This window comes from Hemiscyllium ocellatum, chromosome 14, assembly GCF_020745735.1.
Source record: "Hemiscyllium ocellatum isolate sHemOce1 chromosome 14, sHemOce1.pat.X.cur, whole genome shotgun sequence".
Lineage (NCBI taxonomy): Eukaryota > Metazoa > Chordata > Chondrichthyes > Orectolobiformes > Hemiscylliidae > Hemiscyllium > Hemiscyllium ocellatum.
The window spans coordinates 69,623,308-69,636,170 of NC_083414.1; the positions used below are offsets into that span (position 1 = coordinate 69,623,308).

The 12,863-nt window shown below is 44.8% G+C and overlaps 1 protein-coding gene across 1 annotated transcript in view; it reads right to left on the reverse strand.

The window, feature by feature from the left end:
* The window catches only part of LOC132822411 (testis-expressed protein 264 homolog), a 287,865-nt gene extending 277,554 nt beyond the window's left edge, over positions 1–10,311 (reverse strand). The window contains exon 1 of the mRNA XM_060835778.1: positions 9,937–10,311. Coding sequence (XP_060691761.1) covers positions 9,937–10,197 — 261 coding nt within the window. The 5' untranslated portion in view covers positions 10,198–10,311. The remainder of the gene's footprint in view (positions 1–9,936) is intronic.
* Between the last annotated feature and the right edge of the window lie 2,552 nt (positions 10,312–12,863).

Here is a 12,863-nt window from a genome sequence, read left to right on the forward strand (position 1 = left end):
ATCTTGGAGGTTGACTTAACTTGGCAAACTAAATAGCTCCTTGCTACTACTCTCCAAACTGCTGAGATCAACCTGAGCTTTCCCTCAGCTTTCTGTTTGAAGTCCTCATTGAATATAAATGACTTTTCCTGTTTTTGGTTCTCAAAAAATGTTCAAAACAAATCCCAGAAATTGATTCCATATTAGTGAGAGGTGTAAGGAAAAATTTACTACATTAAAGATGACAACACAAGCCCACATTTCCTGTCAGAAATATGAAAAGTGTACTAGATAAAGTGAGATCAAGAGTCCATCGAGAAGAAAATCACAACTGTCAATCACCAGAAAACAATGACAAAACCACCTTTCTCATATCCCTTTACAACAAGATGTCAAGTAATAATTGTTAAAGCAAGAATAGGCACAGGTAGCCCTGGGATTTAAAAACCTTCCTTCTGAAAGCCAAACACTCATTTCACTTGGTAACAGATGTAATTTTAATAGCTCTTGAAAGCACTCCCCTTCCAAGAAATGTTGCTTCTTGTCAGCATCAATTTAGAATTGCAATGCAGTATAACACAAGATCATTTTCCTCCTAACAGATCTGTCAAACTTGTCAAGCTGCTGTCTTCAGATTCACAGTAGACATTCTTCACTGGATTAATGTCAAGCACCAAATTCTAAACATGCTCCTGCAAACTCTGTTGACAATCTTAGCCTTTTCGTCAATCTTTTGGATTCAATTTTAATAGTTTCTTCAGCTCAGTCTATCTTTCAGGCCTTCAAAAGGCATTTCCCTTCTTTTCACAGGGAGAAATGTTAACTTATTAGAGGAACAAAAATTCTCCTCCATTCTCATATGATTAAAAAAAATCAAGCTCACTTTTTAATTGTGAACTGAAAGGTTTCCATCACTGCAAAGACTCTATTATTAGAACATTTTGATTAATAGCACAGCAAAATAAATAATCCAAAGATATCCAGACACGCAAATAGGGGTTCACAGCAATATTCTTCCTTACAGATGGTAATGGGTCTGAAATTAGCTTCATGCTAGTTGTAAGAGGGATAGAAATAGTTTACAAAAAGAGATATTGATAAGCCACATAAGCAGGCAAAAAGGTTATCAAATGGAGTACAACGTAGGGAAAACGTGAAGTTGATCATTTTGCAGGGGAGAACAAAAGAACAGAATATTAATTTCAATGGAGAAAAACGGCAGATAGCTGCAGCACAAAAGGACTTGGGGGTACTTTCACATGAAACACAAAGCTAACAGAGGTGCAAGGAGGCTAATGGAATATTGGCCCTTATTTCAAGGAGGTTGGTGTAGAAGAGTACAGAAGTCTTACTGCAACTGTATAGTGGTGAAACTACATCTGGAACACAGCGGGCAGATTTGGTCCCTTCACTACATGATCCCGGTGTGGCAGGATTGTCTCATGGACAAAGATTAAAAGGTTGGGATTTTACTCAGTCATATCTATAGTCATTCAACACAGAAACAAACTCTTCAGTCTAACCAGTCCGTGCCAACCATAATCGCAAACTAAACTAGTCCCACCTGCCTGCATTTAATGAATATTCCTCCAAAGATTTCTTATTCATGTACTTATCCAAATGTATTTTAAACGTTATAACTGTACCTGCACCCACCACTTTCTATTAAAGTTCAATCCACTCATACAAACCACTACGTAAAACAATTGCCTCTCATCTTCTTTAAATCTTTCTCCTCTCACCATAAAAATATACCCCTTAGTCTTGAAATCCCCACCAGAGGGAAATGATTATATACCCTCATGATTTTATAAACCCCAATAACTACAGATTTCACTCCTCAACCTCCTACTCATTTGAATTTAGGAGAATAAGAGATGATCCCATTGAGACAGATAGGATTCTAACGGGGCTTAACAAGGTGAATGCTGAAAGAATGTTTCTCATGAGAGGCCGTATGGCGAGAGGACATAGTCTTATATTGGTGTCCTTTTATTCTGAGACTAAGATGAGAAGGAATTTCTTCTCTCAGAGGATTGAGAGTCTTTGTAAACTCTTGCTACAGAGAACTGGTGGGTGGGAGCGAAGGTGGGGGCTTTGAGTGAGATCCTTGCATGTATTTAAGGCTGAGATAGATTTGTAATTAGTAGGGCTTATCTCAAGGTTTATAGGGAAAGGGAAGGAGTGGACATCAGTAGTATCAGAGCAACCATGATCTTACATTCCGATTTCTTATGATCTTAGACACCTAATGCCAACAGTAATGTCTACTAATATGTCATTGACATTAACTAAGAGACACGAACAACAGACAGGTTGGGGGTGGGAGGGGGGGGCATGGTAGAGGGGTGGAATTCAGTTATTAATAACTGAAGATGAATATGTAATATTGCATAACAGATAAGCGTTTTAACCAGAACTACTAATCTTCTCAGTTTCTTGTCTCCATTGTGCATGAACTGGCGTGAATCATAAAAGGCTCAGTCTACAGGTAAAAGCAGGCAACGAGGCTTTGATGTCAGGAAATTGTGGCATTAATAACAACAGAGGTGGAGGTAAGAAAATGCAGGTTGCCCCTAAGTTTCCTGAGTCTTCTCCGGACATCCTACCAGTTCTAACATGTCAGGTTAGCAGACCTGTAAACTAGCAGTGAGAAGAAACCTGCTGCCATAAACAGCAATGCTGGCTGAGCTACAGCAGCTAACCTATAACAGGGTATTGCAAGATCCAGTGATACAAAAGAAAGATCGATCTGACCAGGTCAGGAAAGTCAGCAAATGTAAAAGGTGTACAAACATTCTGAGAGTGCTCACTCTCTCTCAGCATTGTCTGATGGACTCATCAGAATTTCTTTTTTTTTTCAAATTTCACTTATGGGACATGGGTGTCACTGCTGGCCAGGTCCTATTGCCCATCCTGTAGTTGCCCTTGAGAAGGTTGTATGAGCTGTCTTCTTGAACCACTGTAATCGATATACAGTACCCTTCTGTCTATTTACATATGCTTACTCAATATTTTTTCCTTTGCTCCCTCCATTGATGGGAATTCTTGCAATAGTGGTGATATAATGGGAAACAGAGGTGGGTTCCCCATAGATCATACAACTTTACCTGACAGAGGAACTGGGTCTGGAAATTAGCAGCATCTTGATCTCTCTCTCAGCACTGGACACAGATTGGAGAAGGGCAACTGCACTAATCTCAAACTCCCATCTTTTATAAGACAACCACCTGCAATCTCTTCAAAACTTGAACAAATACAAATGCCCCAATCATGTGCATTTCAATACTGGTTAAAACATAACCCTTCACATTTTCAAGTCCATTACATTAAAAATAACAGCCTCATCCATCCAAACACGATGAGAATCGTTCAGAAAACTCCACTGCTGTAGATGGCATAATGTCACAGGATACATGTTATGCCCCTTACACAATTTGAAAGATGTGGTGATTGCTTGCATTCACTCATGATATAGTCAGTGGTATCAGGGATAGATGCACTCAGCTAGTCAGAAATGTGGAATCCAAGGGATCAACAGACAAATGCTAAAGGCTCATCAGCAGTGGTAAAAGATAAGAGTCAGAGATGTACAGCATGGAAACAAACCCTTCAGTCCAACTCATCCATGCTGACCAAATTAATGTAGTCCCTTTCGCCAGCATTTGGCCCAGATCCCTTTAAACCCTTCTTATTCATATATCCATCCAGATGCTTTTTAAATGTTGTAACTGTACCAGCATCCACCACTTCCTCAGGCAGCTCACTCCATACATGCACCACTTTCTGTATAAAAATATTGCCTCTTAGGTTCTTTTTAAATCTTTCCCCTCTCATTTTAAATTTGGACTCCTCCAATTCTGGACTTCCCAGTGCTGGGGAAAAGACCTTGACTATTCACCCTATCCACACCCCTCACGATTATATAAACAGCATCTGACACTCCAGGAAAAACAGTCCCGGTCTATTCAGCCTCTCCCTATAACTCAAACCTTCCAACCCATGCAACATCCTTGTAAATCTTTTCTGAACCTTTTTAAGTTTCACAACGTCATTCCTGTAGCAGGGAAACCAGAAATGAGTGCAAAAGTGGCCTAACCAATGTTCTGTACAGCCTCAACATGACCTTCCAACTCTTATATTCAAATCACTGACCAATAAAGGCAAGCATATCAAATGCCTTCTTCACTACTCCGTCTACCTGCAACTCCACATTCAAGGAACTATTAACTTGCACTCCAAGGTCGCTGTTCAGCATCACTCCCCTAACCATTAAGGTTTTATAAGTCCTGCCCTGATGTGCCTTTCCAAAACGCAAAACCTCACATTTATCTGAATTCAACTCCATCTGCCATTCCTCGGCCCATCAGTCCATTTGAGCAAGATCTCATTGTACTCTGAAGTAACCTTAGGTATCCAATACACAGCCAATTTTGGTGTTATCTGCAAACTTACAAACCATATCTATGTTTACATCCATAGATATATAGATGACAAAAAGCAATGGATCAAGCGGCAATCCTTATGGCACATCACTGATCACAGGTCTCCAGTCTGAATAGCAATGCTCCACCAGCATCCTCTGTCTCCGATCTTCAAGCCAGTTGCATATCCAAATGGTTAGGTCCCCCTGTATTCCACATGATCTAACCTTGCTAACCAATTTACCATGTTGAATGCTTTACTGAAGTCCAGATAGATCCGTCAATAATCTGAACTTATTTGTGTCTCTGGAGATATTGCAGTCCTTTTGAATATTTCCACCACTCTGCCTTCATCAATCCTCTTCATTACTTCTTCAAAAAACTTGATTTACATTAGTGAAACATGATATTCCATGCACAAATCCATGTTGACTATCCCAAATCAGTCCTTGACTGTCCTCCCAGTCCTGCTGGACACAATCATAAGGCAGAGGATGAATCATTTGTGGATGGACATTGCAGGGCACTTTCATTGAACCTTTAAACTTTACAGTTGTCCATTGAGAATCTGACTGACTTCATGAGAGATAGGAATTTGTTCTACCACAAGAGAGAATGAATAATTTGCTGTCCTCAGTCAGGGTATGTGCCACTGTTTGCTCAGTGCTTCATGACATGCCAAACAGGATCCCCTAACGATGAAGTTGGGAAAGCTGATAGGTTCTGAGATAGTAATACCAAAACCTTAACTCACTGTGGGAGGCTGAAACGTTACCCCCAGCCAATTAAGTTCCCCTACACAACCTTCTAAAAACTTCAGGTAAGCCTGGAAGATTCTCCTCCATATATTGTTACAACTGAGTTTGGAGAGTGCACTGTAGCTTTCAGTCTGTATTGTCACACTTCGATGGATGTCACAGACCTTTACAGACACAGATAGTTCAGGAATTATTGAGAATTCTGAGGTGCTATAATATTTGATGCACCACATAGACTTTATGGATTTCTTGCCTGCGCCCTATAATTGAATTTGGGGGGGGGGGGAGGGGGGGAGGGGGGAGCGTGTGTGTGGTGCCCATACTGCACTCGATTTGCTGCTTAGAAATGGCGTTTTTAATTCTGAACAGTCAATAACCTGAACCTGCGTCTGTCTCTGCAGATACTGCAGACCTGTTGAACATTTTCCCATTCTATTTCAGTTATGCAGCCTCTATTTAAGACTGTGTCCTGAGTCAGTGCAGGGAAGCATGGGAAAAGATGATTGGCATAAATACTGAGGGATTCTATGAATTCTAAAGAAATGTAAAATTGGCACAACAAATATAGAGTATGAGCAAACCAAGGAAGTCAACTGCAAGTATTTGTTTTCTTTTTAAGAAAGCAATCTTCAACTCGAAAACTCAAAGTTAAAGGATTAAGGTTAGAGATAGCTGTAACCAGATTAAAGAGAAATCAAAACTTAATTTCTGGTAAGCTTAGCTAATTGTCTCGTTAACAGAGGTATAGCAGGATAACTCAGCACTCAATCGATTACATATCTTACTAAATATGGGAATTCAAAAATGGTCCTGACAACCTCACATGTAGGAAAAAAATTATCAACCAGAGGAGCTTGAACACCTGTGTCATAGTTTAAATAGCAGCTAGCATTACCGAGGTGAATGGAGTCTTGAAGCTATGTGGATAGCATGTTTCTAGAGGTGGGTTTTGGATTAGTGGTGCTGGAAGAGCACAGCAGTTCAGGTAGCATCCGAGGAGGAGAAAAATCAACGTTTCGGGCAAAAGCCCTTCATCAGGAATAAAGGCAGAGAGCCTGAAGGGTGGAGAGATAAGCTAAAGGAGGGTGGGAGTGAGGAGAAAGTAGCATAAGAGTATAATAAGTGAGTGGGGGAGGGGATGAAGGTGATAGGTCAGGGAGGAGAGGGTGGAGTGGATAGGCGGAAAAGAAGATAGGCAGGTAGGACAGGTCATGGGGACAGTGCTGAGCTGGAAGTTTGGAATTAGGATGAGGTGGGGGAAGAGGAAATGAGGAAACTGTTGAAGTCCACATTGATGCCCTGGGGTTGAAGTATTCCGAGGCAGAGATGAGGCGTTCTTCCTCCAGGTGTCTAGTGGTGAGGGAGCGGCGGTGAAGGAGGCCCAGGACCTCCATCTCCTCAGCAGAGTGGGAGGGGGAGTTGAAATGTTGGGCCACAGGGCAGTGTGGTTGATTGGTGCGGGTGTCCCGGAGATGTTCCCTAAAGCGCTCTGCTAGGAGGCGTCCAGTTTCCCCAATGTAGAGGAGATCGCTTCAGGAGCAATGGATACAATAAATGATATTAGTGGATGTACAGGTAAAACTTTGATGGATGTGGAAGGCTCCTTTCGGGCCTTGGATGGAGGTGAGGGAGGAGGTGTGGGCGCAGGTTTTGCAGTTCCTGCGGTGGCAGGGGAAGTTGCCAGGATGGGAGGGTGGGTTGTAGGGGGGTGTGGACCTGACCAGGTAGTCACGGAGGGAACGGTCTTTGCATAAGGCAGAAAGGGGTGGGGAGGGAAATATAGCCCTGGTGGTGGGGTCTCTTTGGAGGTGGCGGAAATGTCGGCAGATGATTTGGTTTATGCGAAGGTTGGTAGGGTGGAAAGTGAGCACCAGGGGCGTTCTGTCCTTGTTACAATTGGAGGGGTGGGGTCTGAGGGCGAAGGTGCAGGATGTGGACGAGATGCATTGGAGGGCATCTTTAACCACGTGGGAAGGGAAATTGCGGTCTCTAAAGAAGGAGGCCATCTGGTGTGTTCTGTGGTGGAACTGGTCCTCCTGGGAACAGATACAGCGGTGGCGGAGGAATTGGAAATGCGGGATAGCATTTTTGCAAGAGATAGGGTGAGAAGAGGTGTAATCCAGGTAGCTGTGGGAGTCGATGGGTTTGTAAAAAAATGTCAGTGTCAAGTCAGTCATCATCAATGGAGATGGAGAAGCCCAGGAAGGGTTGGGAGGTGTCAGAGATGGTCCAGGTAAATTTAAGGTCAGGGTGGAATGTGTTGGTGAAATTGATGAATTGCTCAACCTCCTTGTGGGAGCACGAGGTGGCGCCAATGCAGTCATTAATGTAGCAGAGGAAGAGGTGGGGAGTAGTGTCGGTGTAATTATGGAAGATCAACTGTTCTACGTAGCCAACAAAGAGACAGGCATAGCTGGGGCCCGTGTGTGTGCCCATGGCTACCCCTTTGGTCTGGAGGAAGTGGGAGGATTCGAAGGAGAAATTGTTAAAGGTGAGGACCAGTTCAGCCAAACGAATGAGTGTATCGGTGGAAGGGTACTGTTGGGGACGTCGGGAGAGGAAAAAATGGAGGGCTTGGAGGCCCTGGTCATGGCGGATGAAGGTGTAGAGGGATTGGATATCCATGGTGAAGATGAGGCGTTGGGGGCCAGGAAAACGGAAGTCTTGGAGGAGGTGGAGGGCGTGGGTGGTGTCTTGAACGTATGTGGGGAGTTCCTGGACTAGGGGGGAATAGGACAGTGTCGAGGTAGGTAGAGGTGAGGGCAGTGTCGAGGTAGGTAGAGGTGAGGGCAGTGCCGAGGTAGGTAGAGGTGAGGGCAGTGCCGAGGTAGGTAGAGGTGAGGGCAGTGCCGAGGTAGGTAGAGGTGAGGGCAGTGCCGAGGTAGGTAGAGGTGGCCTACCCCACACAATTTCTGGGCATGCAGGCAGAGAAGGAATGGGTGACTTCCAGATAGGACCAAGTAGCTCATGCAGGAGTCCCCAGGGTGCAACCTGTTTACAAACCAATAATCAGTTTTGAATACCACGTGAAGGCCATAGTTCTCTGCAAAGGACAGCCACAGCCAAGTTCATGGCACCATCAGTGGCTGAATCACAAGGGAGAAAAGTCAGTCATAGAGAGACAAGATTCAAATGGTACAGAGTGCATAACGCTGTTTCTGCGGCTGAAGACATGATTCCTGGGTAGTATGTTACTGGTTTGGCAACGAAAGTTTGCAGAGAAATTGATGGAATAATTGATAGTGCAGAGGATAGCTGTAAACTGCAAGAAATTAGGAATTAATTGATCAGGTGGGTAGAAAGTGGCACATGAAATTCCACCCAGAAAAGCCACTTGACATTCAAGGACATCACTGAATGTCCCATTAATTATTCATGTGAGTAACTCATTCACTAACTCCCCAAAGCTTGTCCACCATTTACAAGACACATGCCAGGAATGTGACAGAATGCTCATGCCTTGCCTGATCGTGTGTTGTGACTGCACTCAAGCATTGTGATATCATCCAGCACAAAGCACTTAATTGGCACCATATAACAATCATCCACTTTCTCCACCACCGATGCTCAGTAGCAGCAGTATGTACCTTCCACAAGATGCACTGCAGAAATTCACCCGAGAAACCTTATACAGCACCTTCCAAACTTATGACCACTAACGTCTTGAAAAAGAAGGGCAAATACAGCTGCACTATCAGCTGCAAGTTCCTCTCCAAGTTATTCACCATCCTGACTTGAAAAGGTATTGTCATGCCTTCACTGTCAAAATGCTGAAGTTCTCTGCTGAACAACTCTGAGGGCATTCATGAGGGAGCTCAGAGTGAATTTCCACCAATCCCTAAACATACCAGTATAGATCAATAAGGTGATTAAGAAAGCATATAATATTCATTCTTGAATGAGATGCAGTTGAGATTTAAGAGGAAAGAGGTTATGCTGAAACTTTGTAAATCATTGTTAGGCCAAACCTTCACTAATGTGGCAGTTCTGACCATTTCATTATAGAAAGCATGTACCTGCACTAGAGAGAGTACTGAAAAGCATTATCATTAACAAAGAAATGCTATGGGTAAAGATTGGAAAGGCCGGGAATTCTCCTTGGAGCACAGGAGACAGAGGTTGAATTGAGTTTTTTCTTCATTCATTCATGGGTTCTGGCGAGACTGGCTAGGCCTAAATATTGTTCATCCTGACTTGTCCAGACAGTAATCAGGTCAGTCCATACTGCTGCGAGTCTAGAGGTCAGACTAGAAAACGACAGCAAAAAAAAAACCAAAGAACTATGGATGGTAGAAATCACAAATAAAAATAAACTGCTGGAAAACTCAGCAAGTTTGGCAGCACCTGTGGAGAGAAGATGCTCTGCAGAAGAGATTCTGGACCTGCTTTCTTTCTACCCATCAAATTTTGAAGGGCATTATGATCTACAGATAAAACTGGCAACTTAGCCTCTATGGAATTAATAGCCTAACTGCATTCCAACATCATATGATCTAACATTGTGGATGACTCATATTGGTCCAACACATCTTTCTTATTTCAAAACAAAGCTGCAGTACGCTCATTTCTATTTATTGCTTCTTTGCCATAGTTAAACAGTTATGTTTACATGGCAGCCCCAGTGCACCAACAGCACAATGGGAGTCTGGGCTCTCACCAGAGTGATGGCCAGCCCTAGTAATGACGTCATGACCAGCTGACATTGGCGGCAGGCCTGACCTGACCTGGCCTGGCCCGGCAAGGGCAGCAGGACCCGGTAACTCTCAAGGCCTTACCTTCTTCGGCGTGTCATAGTAGATGCCAATGGAGCTCAGTTTGGGCGCGATGCTGGTGATCTCAGTGAAGAGTCGGCCTGCTTCCCGGTAAGGACCCTGCTTGTACTTGTAGGCCACGGTGAAAGCGCCGATGGGCGGCGGGCCGGAACGCACTGTCACCTCAGACAGGAGGCCCGAGTACAAGGCCAGGACCAACAGGCTGAGCAGCAAGAAGGCTGCCAGCAACACAATACCCACAGCCAAGAAGTTTAGCTCGGACATGTCTGCAGAGTGGCGGGTGGGGCTCGAGCTCGCAGTCCGGCGGGGGAGGGAACTGGGGCTACCCCGCTCCAATCACAGGGGCAGGAGCGGGGCCTGGGACAGGGGGCGGGGCAAGGGGCTACCAGGCTCCAATCACGGGGCAGGAGCGGGTCCCGCGACAGGAGGCGGGGCGAGAGGGCGACCCGGCTCCAATCGCAGGTGTAGTGGGTGGGGCCTTGGACGAGGGGTGGGGCAAAGGGCGGCACGGTTCTCCAATCAGAGCGCTATAGGGCGGGGAGGTCTGCGACCGGCGATGACAGTCGCTCGGTTCCAATCACGGGTAGGGGGCGTGGCCTAGATTGTGACGGAATCAGTCCGACTCAAAAGGGGTGGGGGAAGACATATTCGACCCAACACCAATCACAGGGGCAACGGGCGTAGAATGTGGGTGGGTAGGCTGACGGGTATGTGGGCGGGCCTGGTGTGGACCGGCTCCAATCACTGGGAAAGGAGGCGGGGCCTGTGGCGGTCCATTGCAAGAATTATGTGTCTCCTCCCCCTCGGATGCTGGGGGTAAATCCTTGGTGCAAATGCACAGATTCTGACCTGTCACTTCAAACTCGTGAACAGATAATGGACCGTGCTCTCATTGACATACAGTGCAACGATTGTTTGTTTGTGGTGTGCAGTACAGTTTTTTTTCTTAAGTAACATTTAACAATTAATGCTTTTTTCTTGTGTATCAAAGGTCAGAGCAGGGGCTGAGCTTTCTGAAATGTGTTGCTGCAGGTATAGCAGGGGTTTGCTATCGGGCCATCCTAACACATCCACTGGAGCTCATCTTCAATTGCTCTGGGACCAGCTTTGAACAACTCACTTTCTGGAGGAATCTGTCTCTCACGGTGCCTTTTGGACAAATTCATATTTGGCATTCTTGCGTCTATTGGACCCTGTGGTGGGATTGACCTAAGAGAACTTCCCTTTCTTATTACACTGTCCTCATCATCCCATTGCACAGAATAATTTTAAATTTTCTTCATTAAGTATAATAATGAAAGATGACCTAAGTTCTACCCAAATAAATTCTACATTTTCATTTTAAAGATGAGAAAGTGCTTACTCAGAGTGCGTAAGAGAACATTTCCGGGACATCCGCATCAATCAACCCCACTACCCTGTGGCTCAGCACTTCAATTCCCCCTCCCACTCCGCCAAGGACATGCAGGTCCTGGGCCTCCTCCATTGCCGCTCCCTAACCACCCGACACCTAGAGAAAGAACACCTCATCTTCTGCCTCGGGACCCTCCAAACCCATGCATCAATATGGATTTCACCAGTTTCATTTCCCCTCCCCTCACCTTATCCCAGTCCCAACCTTGCAACCTGGCACTGCCCTAGTGACCTGTCCCATCTGTCCATCTTTCTTCCCACTCTCCTCTCTGACCTATCACACTTTCAGTTATCTTCCCCTCCCCAGTCCAAGCCCCACCTCGATCTATCTATCGCAATCTCAGCCATCTTCCCCCCAGTCCCAGCCCTTGTCCATTTATCTCACCAACCCGTCGGCTCACAGCCTCATTGTTGAAGAAGGGCTTTTGCCAGAAATGTCGATTCTCCTGCTCCTCGGATGCTGCATGCCCTGCTGTGCTTTTCAGGCACCACACTTTCAACTCTAATCTCCAGCACCTGTAGTCCTCACTTTCTCCTCAAATGAGAAAAATCAATACTTGCAGACAACATTCCCTCTTTTTTAAGCCACTCAATGAACCTCCAAGGTCTCTACATGACAGCCATGCATCAGCACACCATTTTTCTGGAGCCACCCAGTTTAGAGAGAACATTGGTTATGGCCATAGCCCATACGTGGATAAAACAGATGAATTCCAGAGGTGAGGTGAGAATGACTGCCCTTGATAGCAAGGCTGCATTTGACCAAGTGTCCCATAAAGGTCGAATTTGAATTCAATAAACATCTGGGGCATTAAAAAGTCTAATGATAATCATGAAACTATTGTTGATTGTTGGAAAAACCCGTCTGATTAACTGATATTCAAAGAACAAAGAAAATTTACAGAAACATGCCCTTGGCCCTCCAAACCTGAGCCGATCCAAATCCACTGTCTAAACCGTTGCCCAATTCCTAAGCATCTGTATCCCTCTGCTCCCCACCTACTCATGCATCTGTCCAGACGCATCTTAATTGAATCTACCGTGCCTGTGTCTACTACCTCTGCTGGCCACATGTTCCAGGCACCTATCAACCTCTGTGTGAAATACTTACCGCATATATCCCTCATAAACTTTTCACCTCTCACATTGAAAGCATGACCTCTCGTTATTGAATCCTTTACCCTGGGAAAAAGCTCATCTCTATCTACCCTATCTACACCCTTCATAATTTTGTAGACCTCAATTGGGTTCCCCCCTCAATCTCCTTTTTTCTAATGAAAACATTCCTTGTAAACCTTCTCTACACCCTCTCCAAAGCGTCCACATCCTTTTGGTAACGTGGCGACCAGAACTGTACACAGTATTCTAAATGCGGCCGAACCAATGTCTTGTACAACTTTAACATGACATACCAGCTCTTATACTCAACACCCCATCCGATAAAGGCAAGCATACCATATGCCTTCTTGACCACTCTATCCATCTGTGCAACAATCTTCAGGGTACAATGGACCTAA